General features: G+C 51.1%; 1 protein-coding gene and 1 long non-coding RNA gene across 4 annotated transcripts in view; one reads left to right on the forward strand and one right to left on the reverse strand.

Moving 5' to 3' along the window:
* WDR11 (WD repeat domain 11) overlaps positions 1–8,344 on the forward strand; it is a 68,016-nt gene extending 59,672 nt beyond the window's left edge. The window contains exons 21-29 of one of the 3 annotated variants that reach the window (XM_042907862.1): positions 82–144; positions 1,353–1,418; positions 2,438–2,603; positions 3,245–3,340; positions 3,869–4,034; positions 4,510–4,607; positions 5,039–5,184; positions 6,142–6,221; positions 7,395–8,344. In XM_042907862.1, coding sequence (XP_042763796.1) covers positions 82–144; positions 1,353–1,418; positions 2,438–2,603; positions 3,245–3,340; positions 3,869–4,034; positions 4,510–4,607; positions 5,039–5,184; positions 6,142–6,221; positions 7,395–7,552 — 1,039 coding nt within the window. In that variant the 3' untranslated portion in view covers positions 7,553–8,344. Of the gene's footprint in view, positions 1–81; positions 145–1,352; positions 1,419–2,437; positions 2,604–3,244; positions 3,341–3,868; positions 4,035–4,509; positions 4,608–5,038; positions 5,185–6,141; positions 6,222–7,394 lie in introns of those variants that run through there. The other 2 variants (XM_042907863.1, XM_042907864.1) reach the window with 2 other exon arrangements.
* Positions 8,345–15,012: 6,668 nt separating this feature from the next.
* Positions 15,013–15,724, reverse strand: LOC122202490. Its single transcript, XR_006194693.1, has 2 exons — positions 15,638–15,724; positions 15,013–15,379 (listed from the first exon to the last, which is right to left on the reverse strand). It is a non-coding gene; the product is annotated as an uncharacterized LOC122202490 (long non-coding RNA).
* Positions 15,725–26,479: the final 10,755 nt, after the last annotated feature.

Below are 26,479 nucleotides of genomic sequence, written 5' to 3' on the forward strand. Positions count from 1 at the left end.
CAACTTTTTTTCTGGTGAAGAAATACATGGTTGTATTACATGTGTAAGAGCATGAGCTGACTCACAATCTTTTCTGTACAGTGATTATCCAGAAAATGAAGAAATAAAGAATCTCCTTCAAGAACAGCTGAATTCATTGTCAAAGTAAGCACTCCGGCTACGTTTTTGAAAAGATAAGACTAGGAGAAGGAAAATATTATAATTTAGGCTTTTTGAAGTTAAAGTAAGTTGTGTTTAGAAAATATTAGTAGCCCCAAGGCGAGACCGTTCTGTTCACAGAGGTTTATCTCCCTTGAGGATCTTTGTTTTGCAGAAACATAGTTAGTCAATAGTTACAAGGACGACATCTACCTTCGCCAAGTCTATAAGCATCAGGTTGCTGTGGTCTCAGGTCAGGGCAGGGTGGAGGCTGTGGCTTGAGCACCTCTGTGGCTCCGCCCACCTCCACCTGCAGTGCCCTGCGAAGCCTCGTGCTAGAGGCCACGCACAGGGTGGTTCTTGTGTGGCAGCTGCCTTTTCTAAAATAAGTTCTCTGTGTCCAGTGCTGCGCGTGTACAACTCTGAGAAGCTAATGTGCTCCCTGGAGGGAGGGCATTTAGAAGTACCCGCTAATTGGCATTGGGAATAACATTGCAAAGGAAGTGGAAAAGTATGGGTCCACCAGGAGTTCTTGGTAAAACATGATGCATTTTTGCAATCTTAGAATCTATCACATGTAATAAATTTACCATGTTTTATTGACGCCAGATTCAAAGTAATTACTGTTTTCTGCATCCAAAAGTTAACATTTGTGTTTCAATGGACACGAAAAGATTTAAAGAACCTCTTCTCCTCCCCTGATTTATGAATATTCTATATATGGCTATTTTAGAAAAACCAACTTACAAAAACCTGGCTTTTTTTCCTTATGTATTTTTTGGGAACAGTTTCTGAATGTATCTTTCCTAAAGTGTATATTGTTTCTGATGATTAGCAAATCATTTTATCAACAGTGACCTTGTTCCTATTGTTAGACATCTGTTCTTGTTTTCAAAACCATGAGTTGACCTGTTGCCAGGGTGTAAGCCAGAGTCAGAGATCACGCCCTTGTGGTGGTTGACAGGTTCTAGTTCTCTAAGCCTAGACACACTCTGTGCCTTCTAAAGCATTTGTAACTTCAGTGTCATGGCAAAGCAACTTCCTTCTAGGCATACTACCTAGTTCAAAAAGAACAAAAAATTTAAGGAATAACAAAACTTTAAGTAGATTAACAATACTGAGTGTATTTCCCCTTTCAAGAGTATAGTGATTTATCTCCTTTATTGTTTGATTCAAAAATTTTGCCTTGCCTTTGTCTGGATTTTTGTTTGCAGTGACATAAAGAAACTCTTGCTCGATCCGGAATTCACTCTATTGCAGAGATGCCTGCTTGTTTCAAGGTAACACTGAAACGCTCTGTGTAAGAGACAAGAGTATTTCAGATTAACTCATTTGTCTTATGAAGGGTTTTTATTTAAGACCAAACCTTTTCAGACTTTAAAACGGCATATCAGTTCATCCTTTAGATTTGATTTACAATTAACTTTGAAACAAGTAATACAAATAGGAAAAACAATTACATTTTTAACATGAGATCTAGGCCTTCTCTACTGAAAAGATTGCCTCCTGTGGACAGCTTTTTAAAATACATGTTTTAGGGGCACCTGGGTGGCTCACTCGGTTAAGCGTCCGGCTTTGGCTCAGGTCATGATCTCGTGGTTCACGAGTTCAAGCCCCGTGTCCGGCTCTGTGCTGACAGCTCGGAGCCTGGAGCCTGCTTTCAGATTCTGTGTCTCCCTCTCTCTCTGCCCCTCCCCTGCTCGCGCTCTGTCTCTCTTTCTCAAAAATAAATAAAAAACATTAAAAAATTTTTAAAAAATACATGTTTTAAAGTATCAGGCACAAAGGGTATGTCCTCAAATACGCTGAAAAATTGTATTTAGAAGCAGTAACCTGTAACTTCCTCACTGTACAACAGAGTTGTCACTTGCACAAAAATACCCTTCCGTCCACTCCCCAGAGAATAAATTGCAACTATTTCCATACCTTATTTAGCCAGTTTTCCCAGAGGAATTTCTTTAATGTGAAGCTCCGGTCCAGATTAAAACGTGTGCTAATGGCAAACCGGGTGAACCATTGCCCAGGCTTCGGAACCACGGCGCCGATCTTCCCGCGGCACAGCGGGAGGTTGGGGCACGGAGGGGCCGGGTGCTCCGGCACCTGCATTGTGGGAGGCCCAGTGACGGGGCTGGACACGGCGCTGCTTCCTCTTTCTCCCTGCCCGGCCCAGGCCGGTGTCCCGGATGGCTTGTCACGTGACGGCGCCAGGCTCCTGGCTCCTCAGGCTACTGGGGGAGCCCCTGGCCGCACCCGTGTCTGCCGTGTGGGCTCAGCGCGGCTTCGGTGTCCCCCTTGTCAGGCTGTACGGCGACGAGTCGGAGCTGCACTTCTGGACCGTCGCCGCACACTACCTGCACAGCTCGTCCCCGCGCGGCCCGGCCGTTGGAGAGGCCGCCCCTCGGGACAGAGTGAACAACCCGCTGGATATATGTTATGACATCCTCTGCGAAAATGCCTATTTCCAGGTATTCCGTTTCGTATGTGAAACTCTGTGACGCCCTCATCTTGACCACTTAGTCTTTGCGACTATCTTGAACTCGAGGAACGTGCCAGCTAAGTTGAAATCGTGTAACAGAAATGTGTCCGTTGGCACCCCTGCCTAAAAAAGGCCTGACTCCGGCCTGGAAAAGCTCGTAGACGCTTACTGAGTCTTTAAGTACACATTAGAATTTTATTATTAAGCCTTTGTTTTCTTAAAATTGTTCACTTAGAAGACTCTTTTTAATTCCTCTCATTTTATTTTCTATAAATAACAAATATTTCTTTCACTTGACTTGAATTTGCCGTGTTGTGTATAAAAAGGTGGTTTCATAATGTTTTCACTGCAGTAGAGTACTTCGGTACTCGGTACTTCAGAGGGCTTTCACCCAGCTGCACCTGACGCCCGGTTTCTGTAAATGGGCAAACTTGCACACAAATGAGAATTCATGTCAACAATTTTCCTAATCAAATTCTTATTAAATGGTTGGATTTCTATGAAGTTGACTATCTAATAACGTCAGAAGTCAAAATAGGGTTTATAAAATGACTTTTTTAAGTATGGTAAAATTTAATTCAAGTCTTATAATCCAGGCTCAATTTTCTTTCTTTTTTTTTTCTACTCTAGAAATTTCAGCTGGAAAGGGTTAATCTCCAGGAAGTAAAGCGGTCAACTTATGATCATACAAGGAAATGTACAGACCAGCTACTTCTCTTGGGTCAGGTACGTCAACTTTTATAACTCTTTCGTGTTTCAAGGAGCTGCTCTTTGATTAGTATTTCAGAGTATTACGTTAGATCACACGCACACACACAAATGGGTAGATAGATCAGAGTATTCCTCTGAAAGTATACGTGTAAATTTAGGCTGTCTTTCAAAATAAGACCAACAAAACCTGTGAGAAAGCAAAAATCTGTAGTTGACCAGCTTGGAATGTTGACTTCTATAAATGTCCGATGAGACCTAACTGTTTGGGTGTGGTCTGGTTTTGGGTCTCAGAATTGACAGATGCAAAGCTAAAGTAAGCAGTTTCTTGAGCATTTGCATAAGCCAGACTGTGGTTTTGCCTTTATTTCAAAGAAGCAGTGGGAGACTTTGTTGTTTTTGTGCATAAACACAGCATTGACCAGCCAGTTTTGAAAATAAAAGTCTTCTTTAAGCTGTAAACTTTAGTGTTCCAGATTATAAATTCGGGAAGATGCTGTTGGAAGAAAACAGTCTCATAGTTACACGAACGGTTTCTCTCATTAGACAGACAGAGCTGTGCAGTTGCTATTGGAGACAAGTGCGGACAACCAGCACTATTACTGTGACTCACTGAAAGCCTGCTTGGTCACAACTGTCACCTCGTCAGGCCCCTCCCAGAGCACCATTAAGCTGGTGGCGACCAACATGATTGCCAACGGCAAGTTGGCAGGTAAGGCACACCGTGGGGGTGTGGTGGTCAGTTCCCGAAAATCCGGCCTGTTTCCAGCAGAGCATTGGATTCTGAAGGCAGTTCTTGCTTTTTGATATATGCTGGAGAAAAATAGGCAGTGATCGCTAGCTCTTTATACGATGACCGTGTCTCGTGATCATCTGAACCGGAACACGTCTTAGGTGGGAAAGGGGCACCGCTAACGCTTCCCGGGACAGCGGGCCAGCCGCCACAGGGGAGGCGAGGGCGGGAGCCCCGCGCTCTCCCCGTTTGCTTCCTGCACTGTGTTGGCGCTGGCCGCCCCCCCATCCTCGCATGGTAACGTTGTAAAACTCTCCGTTAGCATTTTGCGTTGAAATGTGAGTGAAGAACGTCTGCAGTGGGTATAAAATGCGTGAGACCAGATGAGGTCCAGTGGTGGCTTGTCGGGGACGGGCTGCCGGCTCACCGGGGCGGCTGCCGTTCTGTCTTCCAGAGGGCGTGCAGCTGCTCTGCCTGATCGACAAGGCCGCGGACGCCTGCCGCTACCTGCAGACTTACGGCGAGTGGAACCGGGCCGCCTGGCTTGCAAAAGTAGGTCACCCCAGGAGGTGCGTTGAGCGTTTGGGATAGAAAGTTCGGCCTTGTCATTTAGAAGTGGTTTTTGGCTGCAGAGCTGCCGTGCGAATGTTTTCTTGCAACTCCCGTGCTCCTATTTAGGAGGATGAATTCCGTGGCTTCTTAATGAAAAATGGATCGCTGTGGTAGCAGTTAAGCGAAAGCAGCTGGCCCCTTTCCCCGCCGGGGTGCGAGCCCAGCCCCCAGCCCCGGGGCCTTGCTGGGCCCTCCGCTCCTCAGGCTGGGCTTCCCACCGCTGTCGATGGCGAGCGGCAGCGTCAGGGCAGCGTGCTGGCAGAGCCGGGCCTCGCGTTTGCTTCCTAGGAACAGATCCCCTTTTGATCACGTGACAGTTTTCTCTACGTAGCGCAGGATGTCTTTGTTTTTCACGTGGGCCTCTTTCTCAGGTCCGTTTAAATTCCGAAGAGTGTGCCGATGTTTTAAAGAGGTGGGTGGACCACCTTTGCTCTCCACAAGTCAACCAGAAGTCAAAGGCCCTCCTGGTCCTCCTCTCCCTGGGCTGCTTCTCCAGCGTGGCCGAGACCCTTCACAGGTACACCCAGAGTGCTTCGTGGCGAGTCGGGGTGACTGATTGCTTCGTGCTCTTTTGAGGCTCTGTGGTGTGGGTGGAGCACTCGCCGTGCGGGGTGAAAGGAGAAGCTTACGGGTTAGGTTTATGAACCCCTGCAGGAATGGAACGGTCCATGCTTACCCGTCTTCAGTGGGCCTGGGAGCTCTGGGCTCCCGCCAGTATAGTAGCCAGACCTAACAGGTACCGTGTATTTAAAAACAACATAAAAGGGGCGCCTGGGTGGCTCAGTCCGTTAAGCGTCCAACTCCTGATTTCAGCTCAGGTCATGATCTCACGATTCGTGGGTTCGAGTCCCAAGTCGGGCTTTGTGCTGACAGAGCGGAGCCTGCTTGGGATTCAGTCTCTCCTTTCTCTCTGCCGCCACCCACTCATGCATGCGCTTTCTCTCTCAAAATAAATAAATAAAACGAAAAAAAAAAAGTAAAACAATACAAAAGAAGTCTTCAGAGAATTCAGCTTTGAATAGTGTAACTAAAATGAAGGCCAGAGAGCAGCAGGAAGGGTGTCAGCGTTGTGGGTGGGAGATGTCCCAAAATAATATCCGAAAATAATATGTATCCCTTCCAGGACATTTAAAATTAAGGGAGGCTGAGGCAAATATGGCCAAAAATTCCTTGTTAAATCTGGTCAGTGGATATGTGGATGCTTGTCTTATCTCTGTAGATTCGTGTGTATTTCAACTATCTCACAGTTTTTGTAAATGTTAATTAAAAAGAGCCTGGGGGTGGGGACACGAGTATTGTCCCCTGCTTTCCTCTATGAGCCAGAGATTGGAAGGTGCTCGTATAACCTACTGGCACTTAGGTTTCCAGGGAGAACGGGCACAACAAGTCTTTGTACGGAAATACACCCTTGGGTGGGTCTGCCCCCAACTGCCGTAAATCCCAAAGCTTGAACTCACTTTGGTCTCTTGAGCAGCATGAGATACTTCGATAGAGCTGCCCTGTTTGTGGAAGCCTGTCTCAAGTATGGTGTGATCCAAGTCACCGAGGACACGGATATCCTTCACTGGGTGGATTATGCCGAGGGGAGGCAAGTGGCTGAGTGGGCTTCTCGAAGGTCCGTACTCAGATCCACCGAAGTCAGGAAGGAGGGAGGATGGGAGGGCAGGGTCAGGAAGAAGGTGGCTGCGTCGCTGGCATCAGCTGTCAGATGGACGGGGAGGCAGGAAGGACTGGAAAGGGACGGGACTCCGCATTCTGTGAAGGCTTGTTTGAACTTAAAGGAAATACTTGAGGACAAGTCCAGGAGCCGTGGCGCTACTTTAAAGTAGTGCTGTTGGAAAGAGTGCACCGTGGAATAAAACGTGTATATTTACCTGGGAATATATATTCTGGAATAGGTAAAAAAGATACTGTTACCCAAAGCGACAGTCTAACGGGAAACCATGATACCATGATGGCACTTCAGAGATGTGCGTCATGCAGGCAAGTCACGGTGGCCCACGTATTAGCAGGAACTTTGACTTCTCACCTCACATGAGTCACTTGTTTTTCTTTGAAAAGATTGGGCTTGAGCTCGTGTTGGCTGAGCCCTGCTTGCTCTCATCACACCTCCTCTTGAGTTACTACATTGTGGCCTCATTTCTGCCAGATACTTGGTCTTCTGTGTATATATAGCGTATGTTTTTTTTTACAGACAATGAAACTGATCTTGAACTTATTCACTATCCTATCTCCAGGCACTGGTGAACTTGGCTCTAGTTGGAAGGGGCCATTTGGAATGTCAGAGCGCAATGAAACAGGGCTGTCTGAACGCCCCCCTTCCTCCCGCCCACCCCCCGCCCCAGGTAGCCAGAGCTCCTGCCTCAGGGCGGGCTTTATCATCAGAACCTCTCTCCTAAGCTGGATCTGCCCCCAAACCACCCACCTCTGGGCCTTTCAGATGCCACAGGGTGTACACTTACATCTTCCCTTTCTTTTTCTAGTCTTTGGCTGCGTTAGGCTTTGAGGGAGTCTAGGAGGATTTAGCTGGATCTTCCTTAGAAGGAATAGCTTTGTACTCAGACCTCGCCTCCCCCAGGCAGGTGTCTGCACCTGCGCCCTCCCGAGGGCACCCTCGTCCCTTCTGAGCAGCCCCCCACGGAGCTGGTCTTTCTTTCCTGCCCATGGGAGCTTGGTGGAATATAATCACAGCCTTTTCTGCCCTTCTTTTCCTTAACTGTGGTTTACAGAAACTCATCTCTGCTATATATGCAGATTATGCCCGAAGTTTGAAGAACCTCGGTTTCAAACAGGGAGCGGTTCTTTTTGCTTCAAAAGCTGGAGCGGCTGGCAGCGATTTACTGAAGGAGCTGGAATCCCCCAAGCTAGAACGGACTGAAGAGTGACAAGTCCATGTGTGCTGGGGAACCTGACCTCGTAAGCAGGGCGGGGCAGGAGGTTGGTCTGGCCGTGCTCATGGTCACGATCCAGACTGCGGAGGACCCCGTCCCTGCCAGGGTCCCCGGGAGCTGCTCACGTGCACAGCAGCAAATGAGCATGTGTGTTGTCAGGGGCCACGTCCACGTCCCGTGTTGATCTCAGAAAAAGATGCGAACGCTTCAGATTTTGAAAGGGTATATAACATTTTATACTTTTGGAGACAGCCTTAAGAGTCCCTGGAAATACTTTTAATTTTTTTAAACTTAAAATTCAAGTGACTGAATTGCTTTTCTCATTGACTAAATGTAAAGATGTTTGGAAAATCTAATAGTGAGAGAAGTTTGTGAGACTTAATTCTCAAATATGTGCTGTGCCTGTGTTTATACACAGTCATTCAAGGGACAGAGCGGAAATATTTAAACAGTAAAGATGACTTTACCAAAGCATTCCTTGTTTCTTACCTTGAGAACATAGAACGGTTGATTCTCTGCTTTAGGCAGTTGCTAAATTTTGTAATTTTAGGCTAATAGGCTCACAGGGAAATTTTAAGCTTTATGTTTTATTCTAGGATGTGGAATCTTGGGTATTTTGAATTTTAACTCCTTCTCTGATGCATGACACTAACCTCCTTTTTGAAGTATCTGTGCTTGAATTTTCTGTCTTTGTGTTTGTCCAATAACTGACATACGTGAGATGTGACAATTGTAAATTATTGCTGTCTGTGACTTACAGAAATGATAAATAAAAAAGAGATTACAGCCAGGCGTTTGTGTTCCCTAAGCTGCGGTGCACGAGGCCAGGGGCTGTGCTGGGTTCTCGGGCGTCAGTCCAGATGCTTACCCTGTAGAGTCCAGGCTGCGGGCCGAGTCCAGAGAAACTGGAGTAGGAAATCTGGGAGTGTGGTGCAGGGTTGGACCAAGCCCTTGCCCCCTGGGCAGATCTGCTCTGATTTCCGGAGGGAGCAGGGCTCGGCGTGCAGCTCTCGGTGAGGTGAGGAGAGGGGGTGGCATTCCTGTCATCCCTCCTGGATGTCCGCATATGGTTTTTAGATAGAATCATGGCCTCTGCCCTTAGAGGTCAATCTGAGCCCCTCTGACAAGGAACTGGAATCCATGGGGAGGACGGGCCTGTCAAAAGGAATGCTTGTTCTGAGACTGGCAGTTTGGCTGAAAGTTCTAGAGGAAATACAGGATCCATCCATTTGTCCTGTAGGCAGGTTACATCTGAATACCTAAAGGCCATGGGCAAACACCACTCTCTGTATATTATTAGTTAAATGATTGCCCCCATATATTGTGTTTATTCGGCCATCAGCTAGCTAAAGGGAAAAAGAATGCTGGCCTTACTAAGCCAAGAGGAAAAATAAGAAGTCGTACTCCAGAGTGGGGCATTTTGAAAATTAAATATGCTTTTGGGGCGCCTGGGTGGCGCAGTCGGTTAAGCGTCCGACTTCAGCCAGGTCACGATCTCGCGGTCCGTGAGTTCGAGCCCCGCGTCAGGCTCTGGGCTGATGGCTCGGAGCCTGGAGCCTGTTTCCGATTCTGTGTCTCCCTCTCTCTCTGCCCCTCCCCCGTTCATGCTCTGTCTCTCTCTGTCCCAAAAATAAATAAAAAAAAATGTTGGAAAAAAAAAAAAATTTAAAAAAAAAAAAAAAAAAAAGAAAATTAAATATGCTTTGGATTCGAGGCCAGTGACTAAGTAATGGGGCGCTGCCGGCCTGTGGGGATGGAGGAGAGGACGGCCAGGCACAGCAGCGCGGGGAGAACCCGTTAATCAGGGACGGCGAGGGCCCGAGGTCTGTCACAGTCGAGCTGGGTAGAATGGCAGTCGTTACTCCTCACAAGACGGAGACCAGGTCTGTCAAGATCCACCTGAAAGTCCCATTCCAGACAGAACCTGGGCTCCCCTTTCCCTGGTGACCCTGTGGGCTGGAAGCTGGCCCTTAGCTACACTCACCTCTGCTGCGCGTTCAGGGTCAAGAGCTGATGAGGAGGAATCACCTTCATAGGCAGCCTGCACTTCTGCTTATCTTTTCACGAAGGATCTTCAGGAGCATGGCGTTACTAGGGCCTTACGAGGGAGGCTTCCCAGGATGAAACCCGCAGCCGGAATTGGGACGAGAGCAACAGTGGCTTCGGGGCTGCAGGCGCCTCCCTTTCCCGTGCCCACAGGAGCACCGTCTGGGCCTTGGCCCTTCCCTCGGCCGCCAGGCTGGCGGAGGCGGGAGGAAGGCCCCTGGGTGACCCCTGCCTCCCGGCTGGCCCCTGCAGAGCCCTTGCCTGCCGCTCACCCTTCTTCCTGCTCCGTGGCTGATGTTCTGCCGCCCGTGGCATGCTGTAGGCCTCCCCGCAGCCTTGCTGCAGGTACGTCCATTGCTTTGCAAGTGGTAGCAGGACATTTTGCTCTTCTGAAATCGACACCGGAGTGGCATCTGTACGAGCCTCCCGTCCCTCACTGCCGTTCCTGGTCAGAAATCCACAGAACAGACGCTGGTATGAAACCAGTTCCCCTCCCGGCTGGTTACTGCCCGGAAACGCCACCTCTCGTGAGGACGGTGTCCTGTTTCGGGGACTCCTGGGCTCTGTGGTCATCCATGATAGCTCGTTCTCCTCAGTGGCGGTACGTGACCCACGTCAGGCTGAGGCGCGAACTTGTCACCGTGCAGCAGAAGGGGTCCTGCAGGGCAGAGGCACGGCCGGGAGAGGCCTCCAGCCAGCAGGACTCTGGGTCACATTCTTGTAACTGATTTGGTGGACTCCAGACGGTTTGTGAGTGAAAGAACTCAGTGAAATGAAACGGCACTTGAGATTGAGGACCCTTGAAGGTGTTACTGTTTGTTTGTTTTAATGTTTACTTTTGAGAGAGAGACAGAGACAGAACGTGAACGGAGGAGAGGCAGAGAGAGAGGGAGACACAGAATCCGAACAAAGCAGGCTCCAGGCTCTGACCTGTCAACACAGAGCCTGACGCGGGGCTCGAACTCACGAGCCGTGAGATCATGACCTGAGCTGAAGTCGGCCGCTTAACTGACTGAGCCACCCGGATGTCCCCGAGGTGTTGCTGTTTTAAAAGAAGGGGAGCGAAGAAGCTGAGTCTTGGGAACGCGCTTCTGAGAGCTGCTGGCAGCTAAGTAGCCAGGCAGGTCTGGAGGACACGTTGGGGAGCAGATTGTCCGCTGTCTTTCCTGTCCTTAGAGGGTCCTTCGGTTTGTTTGCTTTTCAGCCATGCAGGACCCACTGAAAATAACCCCATGAAAGCCTGACTTTTGTCTCACTCAGGATTTCCAGTGGTTCTGAAGCTCTCACAGGAGTCCCTTCTGGCACTTTGAAGCATTTACCTTCAGCATTTGGCTCTCTCGCCTGAAAAGGCCAAATAAACACCATCGCAGCCCCCTTCTTTTTTTTAAGGGATATTGAGAAATAAAGACCTAGTCAGACAGATAAGATAACAGTTCTAAATGTCAGGGAAGGAAAGACATTCTGCATTTTTCAGGTAATTTGGGTTGATTTTTAGCTTTCCTGGCTTCCATATTTATATTTAGCACAGCCAAGTGCAGTTAGGGAAGAGGGCTCTTCAAAACCCTGTGATGTACTGCTTCAGAAAGACGGGCTTCAACTGATAGTGGAGAATTAAGATCGGACAAAAAGACCTTCCTCAGTCACTACCTTCAAAATGTAGCTCAGGTCAGTTTTCTCTTTGCAGTTAACGGTATTCTTAACCCTGCAGGAAAGTGGGCTGATGGTGGAGGCTGGGGGAGGAGGCAGGGTCATCCGGAAAGGGCCTCTCCCTGGAACTGTTCCTCTAGGTTAGGGGTCTGCAGACCAGCCTGCTCACTGCCTGCTTTGTAAATAAAGTTTTATCGGAACACAGTCCTGCCCATCTGTTGTCTGTGGCTGTTTTCATTCAGTGGAGTTGGGTAGATGCTACAGAGACCATATGGCCTGAAAAGCCTAAAATATTTAAATATCTGGCACTTCATGGGCAAAAGTTTGCCCATGCCTACTCAAGGACCCAAGTGCTTCCTTGTGATGAAATTTCAGGTGTCCTACTGCCTTGTTGGGCACGGATCAGTATGAAGCCCTTTGCGATTTTTCTGTGACCGGGTGCACGAGAACCAACCTCTTTACAGAAAGCTGTTTGGGCTCCCTCCCATCTGGCTACTCTACGGGCCCAGATCTCCATGGTGGTGGATCTGGGAAACTACATATGACATGTACCACCTGGGGTGACCTTAGTTTTACTCCTGACAATTCTGAGACTAAAGGCGTATGTAGATATAAAAGTTTAAATCCAAGAGCTGTTTCCTATCAGCATTTTATTTTTTTTTTATTTTTATTTTTAAAATTTTTTTTAACGTTTATTTATTTTTGAGACAGAGAGCATGAATGGGGGAGGGTCAGAGAGAAGGAGACACAGAATCTGAAACAGGCTCCAGGCTCCGAGCTATCAGCACAGAGCCCAATGCAGGGCTCGAACTTACGGACTGCGAGATCATGACCTGAGCCGAAGTAGGCCGCTTAACTGACTGAGCCACCCAGGCGCCCTGACCTATCAGCATTTCAAAGCAAATCGCAGTTTTACTCCAGATACCTCCCAACGTGTCCTTCCCTAGGAAGACCCTCACTTCACTCTAGTCTTTTGACATTCACCATCATTTTTTAGCCAGAATACTTGAGGCAGGGTAGAAGATGAAACATACTCTGTCCTAAGCCAGTGGTGGGTACTGCTGTTGCTGATGTGAATTCATAGGGTGCACACATTTATGAAGATCGTCCTGGGGAGAGAGTCCTGGGTCAGGGGAGTCGCAGTGACTGATGGCTAGGGCTTGCCATCCACGTGGACGAACCGGGAAGTGGGACAGTAACCAGAAGTGGAAAATGGACGAGTCTGCGATATAATCAAGTGGAAAAGCTCAGGAGGGAATCGGCAAATCGGAATTTGCACAGACACGTTATGGAAGGGAGGGAGGCCCAAGAAATGAGATTTCTCAGGCTGATTTGTGGGGAATGACGGGGAGCTTTCTTGGTAACTACCTGTCCAACAACAACATTCAGTTCTACAGATCGTTTGCTTCCTAGCGGTCTTCCAGCGTGCGTGTCAGTGGGGAATTTAATCGAACAACAGGCCCTTTCTCGTCTTAAGTGGCCGGTCTTTGCCAAGAGCAGGTCAAGGACAATGGACTGTGTCCTGTCAAGCAGCTAGGAAGCCGTCCCAGAGGGTAATGTCCTAGCAAGACTCCAAAGTAGGTTAGTTCAGGTGATGGTAAGAATCTAAGTTTGTGCTTTGAGAAATGCCGACACGTTTCAGAGGGCCTGCTGGAGCCACACTCTGGCCGGCAGAGGAACTCCGCCGAACCTCTTTGCCTCTGAACCCACTCGGTGATCGTGCCCAGCACCTGAATGTGGGGGCAACGGGGGGAGTGGAGCTTGGGACAGCGTGTTCTGCCGTGTAGCTGCCTGACCTCGCTGAGGATGGATGGCGTGGCTCGCTTTCCCTCACCGTCCGGAGCCCCGCTGCCTGGGCGGGAGCTGGGATTCAGACGGAAAGAAGGAAGGCTGGATTCCTGACTTAGCTCTGCCTTTACCCACTCTGGCGTTGTGGAAAACTCGTGGAAAGAACTTCATGTGGCACCTGCTGGGTTGCCTTCTGTCTCTTGAGGCGTCTCTAGAAACCTCTGCCAGCTTCTAGCAGTTGTGAAAATCCACACGCAACAGGTCTGCCTGAGACTCCAAAGCCTCTTCCTACGTCCCCATCCTCTGTTGCTGCCCCTGCCCTGTCCCTCCCCATGGGAACCGCCACCCTCTGAGTACTGGCACAGCCACCACCGGATACTTCTGGAAAACTAGGTAGGCTGGGCTGGAGGGGGCAGAGAGGTGAAGGGCAGCACTGGGCAGCAGGGCAAGTTCACCCTCACCAGGGAGGGGCTGGACAGAATCCACGGGGAGTGACCATGAAAGGGCACGATGCCGCAACGGAAGACAGAGCAGGGGCGGTGCGCTGCGGGTGCAGAGGACCCAGGGGTGACGGGGAGCAGGCCGACTCCCTGGAAGCTCCCATGAGGTGGTATCAGCACGGCCCTGAACGGTGGGCAGAATTAGGACCAGCAAGCACGAGCCGGGAGTGCCCAGGCACGTAAAACAGCACAGGAAAAGGTGTGGTCGTGAAAATGGCCCTGGAACCAGCACAAGCAGCTGGTTCCATTTTTCAGGAGTGCTGGAACGGGTCCCCCAGGCTGGATGGGCGGAGTCGGGGCCCAGGGAGCGCTGCGGGCATCACTAGCCAGGGACAGAGGGAAAGACGGGCCAGGAGGAAGGGGCAGGACCTCCTGAGCCTGCTGGGGTCCTCAGACCGCGGTAGTGGGACCCAGCCAACTGCACGTGAGAAGGAAGTTCAGGTGTGGAGGCGGGGGACTCAGCAGCCTTGCCGGCTCCCTGCTTCACCGGTAGCCCCGCTTTCTGTTCACAAAGCAGCTAGTGACCCTCTGGACACGTATTCTCAGCATTTACAGCCCTGGCCACATCTCTCCAGGGGCTTCCGCTACCCTTGGGGTGAAATCCAAAGTCCTTACCAGGGCCTGACTCTAAAAGGCGCTGCCTGATCTAGCCCCTGGCTTCCTACCTCTCTGTCCACATCTCTGACCTTGACCGTGCCAGTCGGGAATCATGGCCCCACCTCATCACTTTTGTGCCTTTGTGGTTGCTGTGCCCTTGGCCCAGAGCCGTCTTCCCCAGGCATTTGCATGGCTCTCTGTCTCCTCCTTCCTCTCTCTACTCAAATCACCTCATTATGAGAAAGGCCGACCCTGAGCCAGGTCCTGTAACTAGCACCCCATCTCTCTCTATTCCCTGACCTGCTTCATTTATCTCCAGAAACCCCAGCGTTGTGTGCGTTTGACCCGGCTTGCTCACTGGATTGCAGGCTCAATGAGGGCAAGGCTGGGTTACTCTTGTTCTTTCCTGAGTCCCTAGATCCCAGAAGAGGGTCTAGCACATAGAGAACCATTGATAAATAAATGTTGAATGAATGGATGCATAATACAGGGGGCCTGGCAGGGAGGTAGAGGAAAAGGAGGTGCTCCTTCGTCCTAGCAGGAGCTGACAGCGTGTGTCTTCTCCTCCCTGTCTACGGTGCTCTTTGGGTGCCGGCCCTGTGTCCCCTACTCAGGATCCTGTGCTTAGTGGCACCGCATGCCGGGGTCGTAGGGCCTCAGACCAGGAGGGGCCATGTGAGGTCTGCGATCTGCCTCCGCCCATCTGAGTAGGAGCCCTGCCCCCCTTCCTGGGCACGAGGCACTCAGGACCGGGACTGGCCTGCCCTGTCCTGCTCCAGACGAAACCAGGCAGAGGAGCAGGGCCCAGGAGCGGGGGACTGCCACCCCTTGTCGGGATTCTGCCCCTTCTCCAAGCGCTCACTCCGACACTCTTTCTCAGGTGAGTGAGCCTTTAATGAGCATGACAGTATGCTGGGGCCCCACACCCGTCATCCCAGAGAGGACAGATGCAGAGGCTTCCTGGCCCAAGTGCCCAGCGAGCCCGCAAGGGGGACAGGAAGTTCCGAACGCCTGAGGGGATGAGCCCAGGAGCTGCTCTTCCATCACGGCAGCAACAGGAAGTTGGTCTGGAGGGCTCATTTCCAGCAGTCCCTGCCTCGGGGCAGGGCCAAGCCGTGGGCTGCTGACAGACGTCACTCCATATCACTCTCACGTGCTGCTGGGCACCGCAGGCCCACTCACCCTGCCTTTGTCTAGTGACCACAGGCCCACGTCACCCTGCCTGTGACGTCATCCAGCTGCCCTGGGAGAAGACACATGAAACAGCTTTTTCTCAGAAATGCCACAGCCTGTGCAATCGGCCCTGACCCCATGACCTCACGAATCTAAAATTAGGAAATCCACTGGATGCTCCATGTGATTGGCTTTTTGGGAAAAGCCAGAGAGGGGACTGCATGGAAGTCCAAGCTGGTGCCAGGCGGAGACAGCCCATGTGATGGGGGGACAGACACACACTTAGGTCCCCAAGGAAGGGTCTGGCCCAGGGAGGACGCAGCCCTACCCAGCTGTGGAGCCGTGGGCCCCAGGAGGGCTCAGGGCAGCCTTCCAGAGCCTCCCCACCTGACCGTGTCCTCGGGCAGCCCCCTAGACTCTGCAGAGTGTTCTAGAAGGGTTACCGGCAGGTGTGGAGTAATCACATTCCGGAACTTTCCGTGTTTCCCGGCACATGCAGCAGGGCTCCTTTTTCTCATCACATTTCATGTCCTTTAGCAAATGCACATGGTGTTTTAATTAAATGCAATTCCCTGAAAACTGACTAACTGGAGTGTTTAGTCTGACGACATCCTCTGGTCAATGAATACAAAACAGAAGCGCTTTCGAGAAAGGAAAATGATGTGTCATTGTTTTGTATTTTCTGAAATCTGTAGGTACCAAGAGGCCACCTCTGTCCTGAAAAGCCAATATTTCAGTTTCTACGGGAATGGGGGGACGGCCTGAACTCTGTCACCCGCCACCTGGGTCTGCCCTGCCCCCTCTCGGCAGCACCCGCCCCACTCGCCCCCAAGCCCACCCCAGCTCTGAATCCCAGCTCTGCCATTAGCCAGTCATGTGACCCCTAAACACGTTAATCTAGCTTTCCCGTGCCTCAGTTTCATCATCAGCGCAGTGAGCACCGTGACAGCACTTCCCTTGTTGGCACAGAGCTCGGCACGGCAAATGTTGGGTCTCGTTATTGGGTCACGTGGGTCAGGGATGGTAAATGTCTGGGCAGCCCTGGTGGGTCGGCTTTGGAGAATGAACGCCTTCCCGGGAGCCCCTGCCTCTCAGCTTCCGGAAGCCAAGTTCCCACCTGCACGTGCGAGCCAAGCCATGCTCTGTCCGAGTCTACGGCTTCACGGTAGACAGTCTCGTCCCATTTCACGGAAGGGCAAACTACGAATCAGAGATGTTGAGGACAACTGGGGTGGCCCTCTGTCTTGGACTGTTCCCCAGTGGGGAATTTTCTGAGACACTGGATTTTGGATGCTAAAGCCAGCATGGTGCAGAATGGGACAGTTTGGTGACCGACTAGTGAGCGACAGAGCTGGGATGTAAGACACAGGCCTGTCTGCTGCCTGCTGCCTCAGGCTGCACTGCGTGCACTGGGCCAGCCGAGTGAATGAGGGGATCTTAGAGGGTTCCATCCGCAGCTGAGCTGGAATCCTGTACGCACTCCTCATCCGGGGTCAGGCTGGGTTCAGTTAGCAAACCCGGCAGAGACAGTGCGAGCCAGGGAGGCGCAGAGAGACAGAGGGAGGGAGAGAGAATCCCAAGCAGTCCCCACACCGTTAGCACGGAGCCCCACACGGGACTCGATCACACGATCTGTAAGATATGACCTGAGCCGAAACCAAGAGTCAGACGCTTAACCGACTGAGCCCCCCAGGCCCCCCTGTGCTAACTCGATTGTAATAGAGCGGTTGGGATGGAGGGAAATGGAGGGGCCACGTTTGGGAGGTGAGCGGCCCGTGGCTCTTTGCAAAGTAGTTGCCATGCCTGGAGCATGGGCAGCCGGCCCCTGGACTCCCAGACCTTCAGACTGATTGAACCCAATGGATCCCAGCAGAGAGAGAGCCTGCGGCCATCCTCCCACGCCCGAGCCACACACACAGCCTGCTGGTGGGACCGCCAGCCCTCCTGCAGAGGCTCAATGGTGTCTCCCAAAATTCATGCCTACCTGGAACCTCAGAATGTATCCTTTTTTGGGAACAGGGTCTTTGTAGTCCTTGGTGATTAGATCATCACTCCATGACTGGTGTCTCTGGGAGGGGAGGGGCGGGGAGGAGAGGACACAGAAACACAGAGAGAGACAGAGACGATGGCCCTGGGAAGAGACTGGACAGACGCAGCTGCCAGTGGAGGGACACCAGGGAGTGCCAGAAGCCACCAGAAGCCAGGGAGCCTCCAGAACTGTGAGAAAACACAATTCTGCTGCTTTCAGCCACCAAGCGTGTGGTGACTTGTCACGGTGGCCCTAGGACACGACTACACTGCCTTCGACCAAGACCGAGGACCCAGAATTCCTCAGGGACTTCACGTCACAGGGCCGGCACACCCTCCTCCCTAGAAAAGTAGGAATTCTGACTCGAGTCTCCTGGCGGAGGGCCTGGAGCTTGCGTGTTTCTCTCGGCGTCTGCTTTCTAAAAAGAAAAGCAATGGCTTTCAGTTGCACCTCTGGACCTAGAAATTTTGTTTTCAACCAGATCTGCACGGCCAGGCTCTCTGCCTTCTGCGTCCGCCCCCTTGTCTACAGCAGCTCCCGCCACATGTTGCTGGCTTTTTCTGCTGCCCGCTGCTGATCACAAGGATTCGGGCACCAGCGATTCCAAAACCCACAGCCCGGGAAAGTCTGCTTGGCAGTCAAAGCCATCCAGACCCGCGATTGTGGCTTAGGGAAGATTCCAGAGGTAGGAATCTCTGTGGTTTTAGCTTTCCAGGCTTCTGGAGTCAAGATTTTTTTTTTTTTTTTTTTTTTTGGTCAATATGTCCCAGTCTGTGTTTTTTTGGAACTGTGATGTCCTGCAAAATATTAATAAACATTTTTAAAAGCATCAGAATGAAATAAGTTTGGGAGATGCCAAAATGAATATGGTTAAATAAGTTCTTTTTATTGCAGACCTTCTCAGGATCTTCAATATGCCAGCTACAAGTTGTGCTCCTCTAGGCAAAGGATATGGACTTTGGGATTCCGAATCCTATTTGATCACAGGTTCTTTCCGTGTTCTGCCTGCTGCTAGCTGATTGTGCTCTCCTGCATTTCAGCAGTGAGGACGTCCCTCCCTTCCTTCTTTCCTGCCAGGGCTTTCTCTTCCGAGTTTAAAAAAAAAAACACTCTGCCCCTCTCGTCTTCCCCGTAAATCAGTGTACTATGCTGATTTCCAGCCCAGAACCCTTCACCAGGTCTCTCTCCACAGACTGGTCACTTTCAGATGACATGAAAGGTCCTCCCTAACCCAGGCCCAGGCCACCTCTCCTCTCCAGGGCAGGGCCACTCGGCACCTGCCACCTGCACCCGATGACACATTCAACCAGCCTGACGTACTGGTGGCCTCTGACCGTGCGACGCCATCATGGCGTCACTCTTGCTGTCTCACACGCCTTTCCTGCCTCGCCCGTCTACCTGTCCTGACAGCCGAGGGCCCCCCGCCCCATCTCACACCTCTGAGCTCACCACAAGGCCTGCCACTCTCCCCCGTATCACCCCATTCCTCAGTCTGTCTCCTCCACTGGGCCGTAGGCCCTGGGAAGGCGGGGCGGGTCTCACCCACTCCAGCGTCTCCGGCATTTTCTTCAGCACCAGGCATGTCCAGGTTTCCATACGCCTGCTTCTTCATGATGAGTCAGGGTCTGGGACAGGCACAAACCACGTTTCACTAGAGGGTGAGGTTACCGCCATGACAGGCTGTCGGGTGCATAGCCACTGGGTCTTCGCTCACCGCTTCTTGCCTCACGGTCCTCCGGGCTTGCTGTTGGCACAACTACGTTGTTTTTCCTTCCCTGGGCCTGTACTGTTTGATGTTTAGCCTTCTGTGCCTCTACATACACCGGGCATCCCTTCTAAGTACCATGGAGTTGGGTTTTTTCTTTTTTTAAATATTTATTTATTCTTGAGAGAGAGAATGAGAGAGAGAGAGAGAGCGTGCGTGTGCATATGAGCAGAGGAGGGGCAGAGAGAGAGGGAGACACAGAATCCGAAGCAGGCTCCAGGCTCCGAGCTGTCAGCACAGAGCCCGACGCGGGGCTTGAACTCACGAACTGCGAGATCATGACCTGAGCCGAAGTCAATGCTTAACTAACGGAGCCACCCAGGCGCCCTGGGCTTTGGTTTTTATTTACTCTTTCAGTTGGAGTGTTAGACCACTTACATATCACCCGTTCCTTAATGCAATGCAGTTTAAATCTGTTATCTTGACTCTTTGTTTTCTCCTTTCCCCTACTTGTTTTATATCATTTCCCCCTCCTCCCTGCTCTTTCGGATTAGTATTTCTTTAATATTCCATTTCCCCACTCGTTACTTATATATTCTCTTCTTCTCATTTCATTATTATCCGGGGGATTACAGCATTCATCGTGACTCATTATTAAAGTCTAACATAAATTAATGCTTTTACCACCTTCCGGACAGTGAAAAGGACCTTAGAACATTCTAATTCCGTTTATCCCTCTTCCGGCTCGTGAGCTATTGTTGGCATGTAGTTTAATTCTATGTATATTTCAAACCTCCTCACGACATAATTATTATTTTATGTGGTCAATATCCATTCAGACTTGCCCACATCGTTCTCGCTCCTTCTGTATTGCCAGCTGCCATCTGGGATCCTTCTCCCTCTGCCTGAAGAACACTTTCCACTATTATCTTTAGTATGTGTCTAATGGTAAGGCAGTCTCTCAGCTTTTGTTTATCTTCATTGTCTTTCATTTTGCTTCCATTTCTTTTCTGGAGAATGTCAAGCCTCCAGAAGTAGAGAAAACAATGAAATAAACCTCTGTGTACCCATAACCCAGCTTAAACAATCATTGCTCAGCTCCATCATTTTAAGGATATTTTTACCGCGGAGGCTAGCCTGGCGATGATTTTCTGTCAACACTTTGAACATACTCCATCGTCTTCCGGCATCCACTATTTCTACAGAGGAACCAGTCGTCAGTCTTACTGATGCGCCTTTGAATATGCCTGATCATTTTTGGATAGTTTTTTTTAAAGTTTATTTACTTATTTTGAGAGAGAGAGAGAGAGAGCAGGGGAGGGGGAGAGAGAGAGAGAGAGAGAGAGAGAGAGAGCGCAGGGGAGGGGCAGAGAGAGAGAGAGAGAGAATCCCAACCAGGCTCTGCAATGACAGCGCAGAACCTGACACAGGGCTCAAACTCACGAACCGTGAGATCATGACGTGAGCCAAAATCAAGAGTTGGACGCTTAACCCACTGGGCCATCCAGGCGCCCCTGCCTGATAATTTTTGATTGTCAGACATTGTATATAAAAAAACTTCGGTATAACTTGGAGCTGTGGATGGGGCTGTCTTCCTCTGGGGGTTGGTTACTTTTTGCTTTTTGCAGGCAGTCAGGTGAGACACGCCAGCCAGATTACCTGAACTTAATCCAGTTGGGAAATGAGGTGACCCCAAACTGGGCTTTGAACCTTGGGGGGGCAAGTCTACTTCTGGTTGACTCTTATTTTTAGAGTGTAGTGAGCCTTTCAGGACCCCCACTCTGTCCACTGAAACCTCCACTTGGGTTCACAGCCTCTCTGTCGCCCCTTTTAAACACAGAAAAAAATCCATTTTGGCCACTTCTTGGAAAAGACGGTAAGACTCCAGTGGCCCTGGTGCCTCCACAGACTGGGCTGCAGGCCACCACGAGCTCGGGCGTAACTGCCAGATAAGGCGCCTTCCTCCTCATTCAGCAAAGAAGCCACGTCCTGGTCAGATCTCCCCTCCGTTCCGTCAATGCTCACCTTCCGCTCCTGAGCAAAGGGACAGGTACGGTGTCTAACAGGGAGCTCAGAAATGACCAATAGTGTTGTGATCCACAACTTTTTCCCTAGAGTTGCTTGTGGTTGTCGTATTTGCAAGATGAAAACGTATAGCGTCACTGACTCAGGGGCTAGAATCAGATGCACAAAGAGCCCCTGAACAACTTGATTTATGTTGCTTGATTTTAATACGGAGGAAGTCCAGAGGCACCAAAACATTTTTATTTTATGGGTGATGGGGACCCACAGGCTCTAGAACAAGTCAGAAAGTCAAACGCTGCCCAGGCAGGGCGGTCATGAGTGCGAGGGAGACAGACGGGGTGCAGCGCTCAAGCCCACCCTGTGTGCGGGGGGTGCCGGGGCCGCAGGCTCCGGAAAGAAAATCAGTAGCAGCCGCTGACGCCAGCTGACTGTTGGTGCAGAAGAACCCCAGCCCTGAGCGTCAGATCCGATCTTTCAGAAGAAGCTGAAAGGCCAAACACTTCATAGAATATCCAAATTTTTAAGTGTTGGCTTGATTAAAAAAAAAAAAAAAAAAAAAATCCAAGCCAGACAAAATACGACCCCGGGCCAAAATCAACTCTTGTGCCGACAGTTTTTGACTTTTGTAATCATAAAACCAAGAAAGAACCAGCACCGTGCTTTATTTTGTAGTTTCGCTATGTTCGTAAGCAAAGACGCTCAACTCTTAGAACCACCTTGGTCTCACTGCACGACCTGTGGCCCCACCTGGGCACACGTGGGCCGCCAGCATGCGCCCGAGGTGTTTCTGCCTCTTTCCTGGTCGCCTGAAGTGTATGAGCAAATTGAAAACTAGGCACGAACACACAGCGTCGTGCAGCCGGAGGACCGAGGGGGTGCCTGAGCACGTGAGCTGTGCCCAGAGCCCCAAGCCATTTCCCTGTGCGGTCGGGATCGAGCTTACTTTCCTTATCCGTCTCCTATCCCTCCGTTGGAGTGACGGTGGCTGAGAGCCGATGCGCCTGTGACGGCCCCTCCGTACCCCAGCGGCCCTGATGGCCGAGAACGGGCCATCTTGCCACCGTAGGGGTGCATCCGTCCCTCCACGGCCTTCTCGGCCCGTTCTCCAGACCCATCACAGGGACAGGGCAAGAGCATGAGATGTGGCATCAGGTGCCCCGAGCGGTGTCCTTCTTGCCCCGCGTTGCCCGGATCCAGCAATTTGCCCCGAGATCTGCATCTCCCCGCATTCACCAGGCCGGGGAGGCTGCTGCTGGCGACATGCAAATTTCCACAAGCAGCTGGTAGGCCGCGGAGTGAGGTGCACACCCCCAGGCGGGCTTTCTGAGTTTCCTCCTGCCCCCAGACCTTTCTGTGTTTCCTCGCTCTGGCTCCCCAGCAAATGCTCCCGCGTGGCTTCCAGCAGGCCCTTCCTCGCTCCTGCCCTGCTGTCACCAGAGCCTTGGGGGGAGGCCGTGTCTGGGCCAGGGCGCAGGGCTGGCACGTGGCTTCACTGATGACGGGCACAGCCTGCAGAAAGGAGGTTTTCGTCCTTATTACCAATGACGCCTTAAATGCCCCTCATGGAGGCGACTGGGCCTTGAACGCCGAAACCACCTCTCGGCTCCCCTCCCAGGCTCCAGGCAGCTCTGGTTCTCCCAGTGTGACCCCGTCTCCCTGTCCCTCCTCGCCTGGTCTCTGCCCTCCTAGGTCCCAAGTCTGCGCTCTCCTGGCCCTCGGGGCATCGTTATCTCTGAAAGTTACCTCTCAAAGTTAAGGATCACGTTCACACAAAAGCCCCAGAACAGGGCCACCGTCTTCTTAAAGTGACTTTTCAGTAAGAAAAGCCCCTTCAGTTCAGGGTATGCTTGGGAGCCGTGGGAGGACGACCTGACAGGTGTCACAGTGAAATGAGCCTTGGAGGCACCTTGCCTGGCCACGTGCTACAGCGTGGTAGTCACAGGTGGACGGAGGGCAGAAAGGAAGAACGCCAGGCCACACTGGCCATTTGAAAAGCGAATTACTGGGGCGCCTGGGTGGCTCAGCTGGTTACGCGTCCGACTTCGGCCCAGGTCATGATCTCACGGTTCGTGGGGTTCGAGCCCCAAGTTGGGCTCTGAGCTAACAGTGCGGAGCCTGCTTGGGGTTTTCTCTCTCTCCCTCTCTCTCGCTGCCCCTCCCCCCTCACACTTTCCTCCTCCCTCAAAAAAAAAAGAAAAAAAGTGAAGTACCAAACAATATACAGCATGATGGCTAGTATAATTAATATAATGCAGTGTAATATCACATATGTTTACATAAAGTCAAGCTGGGGCACATGGGTGGCTCAGTGGGTTAAGCATCCGACTCAGGTCACGATTCCAGTTTGTGGGATCGAGCCCCGCAGTGGGCTCTCCACTGACAGTGTGGAACCTGCTTAGGATTCTCTTGTCTTTCTGGCTCTCCTCCACTGGCTCTCTCTCTCTCTCACTCTCTCTCTCAAAATAAATAAATAAACTTAAAAAAAAGCCTCTACAACAAACTCTTATCAGTGGTTATGTCTGCGTGGTGGGATCATTGGTGGTTTAAAATGTTCACCTTCTCAGGGCGCCTGGTGGCTCAGTCCATTGAGCGACCGACTTTGGCTCAGGTCATGATCTCACGGTCATGAGTTTGGGCCCCACGTCGGGCTCTGTGCTGACAGCTCAGAGCCTGGAGCCTGATTTGGATTCTGTGTCTCCCCCTCTCTGACCCTCCCCCGTTCATGCTCTGTCTCTGTCTCAAAAATAAACATTGAAAAAAATAAATAAAATGTTCACCTTCTCTGTATGATCCACGTTTTCTAAAGTTTTTAAACAATACAAATTGTCCCATAATGACTAATAATTAATTCTGATGGGGTAGAAAGATTCAGGCCTCCAACCCCCAGCCTCTGCGACGTCTTTTCTCGGGGCACCCCCTGCAGCCCACAGAGGGAAAGGTGGAGGCTGAGGTGTCCTAGGTTCCCTCACAGCGCTGGGGCCACCTCCCTCTGAAAATCCCACTGCCTTATAATTCTCCCTGTCACTAGGCGGCGCCCTCGGACTGTCTCCATCACAGTGCTTATAGCTGTGACCAATTAATTTCAGCGACTTCATTCTTTTTTTTTTTTTTTTTTAAATTTTTTTTTTTCAACGTTTTTTATTTATTTTTGGGACAGAGAGAGACAGAGCATGAACGGGGGAGGGGCAGAGAGAGAGGGAGACACAGAATCGGAAACAGGCTCCAGGCTCCGAGCCATTAGCCCAGAGCCTGACGCGGGGCTCGAACTCACGGACCGAGAGATCGTGACCTGGCTGAAGTCGGACGCTCAACCGACTGCGCCACCCAGGCGCCCCTCAGCGACTTCATTCTTATGCGCTAGTTCTGGTCTTCCCCATGGGACTGCGTCAACAAGGGCAGGAATCAATGCCACACGGCTGGCTCGGTCTTTAGAATCCATGGTTAGTGCTCAATAAACAGTCACTAAACGAGGGAATGAATGCATTCAAATCAGGACTGTCTCTGAAAGTCCATATCCCTGTCGCTGATGATGTCGGCCATCAGATGGGTCTTGCTGAGACCCAGAAATCCTGCTGGGCAGCAGAGGCTCTCCGTCACTCACTGCAGTGGCACATGCATCACCCAGATTAGAGAAAACTTCCTACATGCTTGTCCCCCAGGAGTCTCATTCTCTGCAAAAGCTCAGACTGAGCCCGCCTGTGTGATGGGATCCTAATGTTCTCACAGCACTGAGCTACCCAAATACGAAATAAAAACAAACTAGTCAAGCTACATTTTCATGTCTCATTTTAATTTTGAAGATGCACGATATGGGTACAAAATACATGTAAATATAAATAAATTCACATATACATATACACCCATTTCTCCTTTGGGCTTCTGTTTCCAAAGAGAAGCGAAGCTTCTCCTTTAGCGTGTACATCAGAATCACCCAGAGGAATTTACCAGAATGCTGAGTGTTGAGTCCCGTCCACACTTTCTGATACACAGGGTCTCGGGGGACCCCTGAAAAGCGTTTCTAGCCAGTGCCCAGGTGGTGCTGCAGCCACTGCTGGTCCCGGCACCACCTGCGAAGCCTCCGTGAGCCAGAGGACTCTGCCCAGCTGATGGGGAGGCAGCAGCCCTGGAGGACACCGCTGTCCCTTCCAAGAACCCCTTGGAATGTGGCTCCAGGCTGCCTTGTCAGCATGTCCTAGCCAGCGCTGGACAGCAGAGGGCGGCAGAGATCCGGAAATGGCGTTATTTGGGCGGCTCATCCCCTCCACGGAACTCTGAAGTGCCTTCTGTTTGATCAGATCTGTCTGGCCCCTCAGCCCTCCAAAAGCCATTGGCCAAAGAAACCAAAAATGTCCCAATCTATGTGTGCTCGCTTTCGTGACTAGGACCAGTAAATTGATGCCTTACATGGCAGTTTATTTATTCAAGTCAGATGATATCAAACTGCCTTTATAGTCCTGCACGCAGGGAAACTGAGGCCTGGAGAGGGAGAAAGGGCCACACGTTGTGGCAGGCTCAGGATAACGCACAGGCCTATCACTCCATCCCATTGTGAGTTTTACATTCCCTCCTAGAAAAGAACCAGGCCAGGTGGCCTGAGGGCCGGCTTCCTGTCACGGGTCTCTGGGGGGTGCCCAAACATCTATTCGAGACAGCAGATGATCCCAGTCTGGGATCAGACCCCTCCGGCTGGTCTTCAGAGAGCCCCATGCTCCTTTTCCAAGTGTGCATCTGCCAGTGTGGGCCCATGAGGGGCGGTGGCTCTCCCATCCCCAGAGACTTTGAGTCACCAGACCCCATTCATTCATCAGGTCTGGGCGTGGGGGGGGGGGGGGGGGGGCGGGGGCGGGGGGCAGGTGGCCCTGGAATCTGCGTGTTAAACAGGCCCCCACGAGACTCAGGCTGGTCTTCCCCAGCCACACCGGGAGAATCGCTGCGGTGAAACCAGGGTGCAGAGAAGAAAAGAGGCCTGACCAACACTGGTAGTTTCCTGTCTCTGTTCTCAGAATAACCCAGCCTCCATGAGGAGCATTCCTTGGTTCTGGCAACTTCCTCCAACTGTCTCTGAGCTCCCTGACGTTTGAGATGCCCAGGACAAGAGCAAAAGTGGAGGCCCAGTGCCCTGTGCCTATTACTGACAGGTTATTAGTCAAAATAAGCTGTTAGGTAAGACATGTGTTATTCTTCTACCTTGATAAATGAATCTTCTTCCTCATCTGGAAGGCCAGGTTTGACTTTAGGAATCTAAGGGCCCCCAGGTGGCTCAGTCGGTTAAGCTTCCAACTTCGGCTCAGGTCATGGTCTCGTGGTTCGTGAGTTCAAGCCCCACTTCGGGCTCTGTGCTGACAGCTCAGAGCCTGGAGCCTGCTTCGGATTCTCCCTCTCTCTGCCCCTCCCCCACTCATGCTCTGTAT

This window comes from Panthera leo, chromosome D2 (assembly GCF_018350215.1).
Source record: "Panthera leo isolate Ple1 chromosome D2, P.leo_Ple1_pat1.1, whole genome shotgun sequence".
Classification (NCBI taxonomy): domain Eukaryota; kingdom Metazoa; phylum Chordata; class Mammalia; order Carnivora; family Felidae; genus Panthera; species Panthera leo.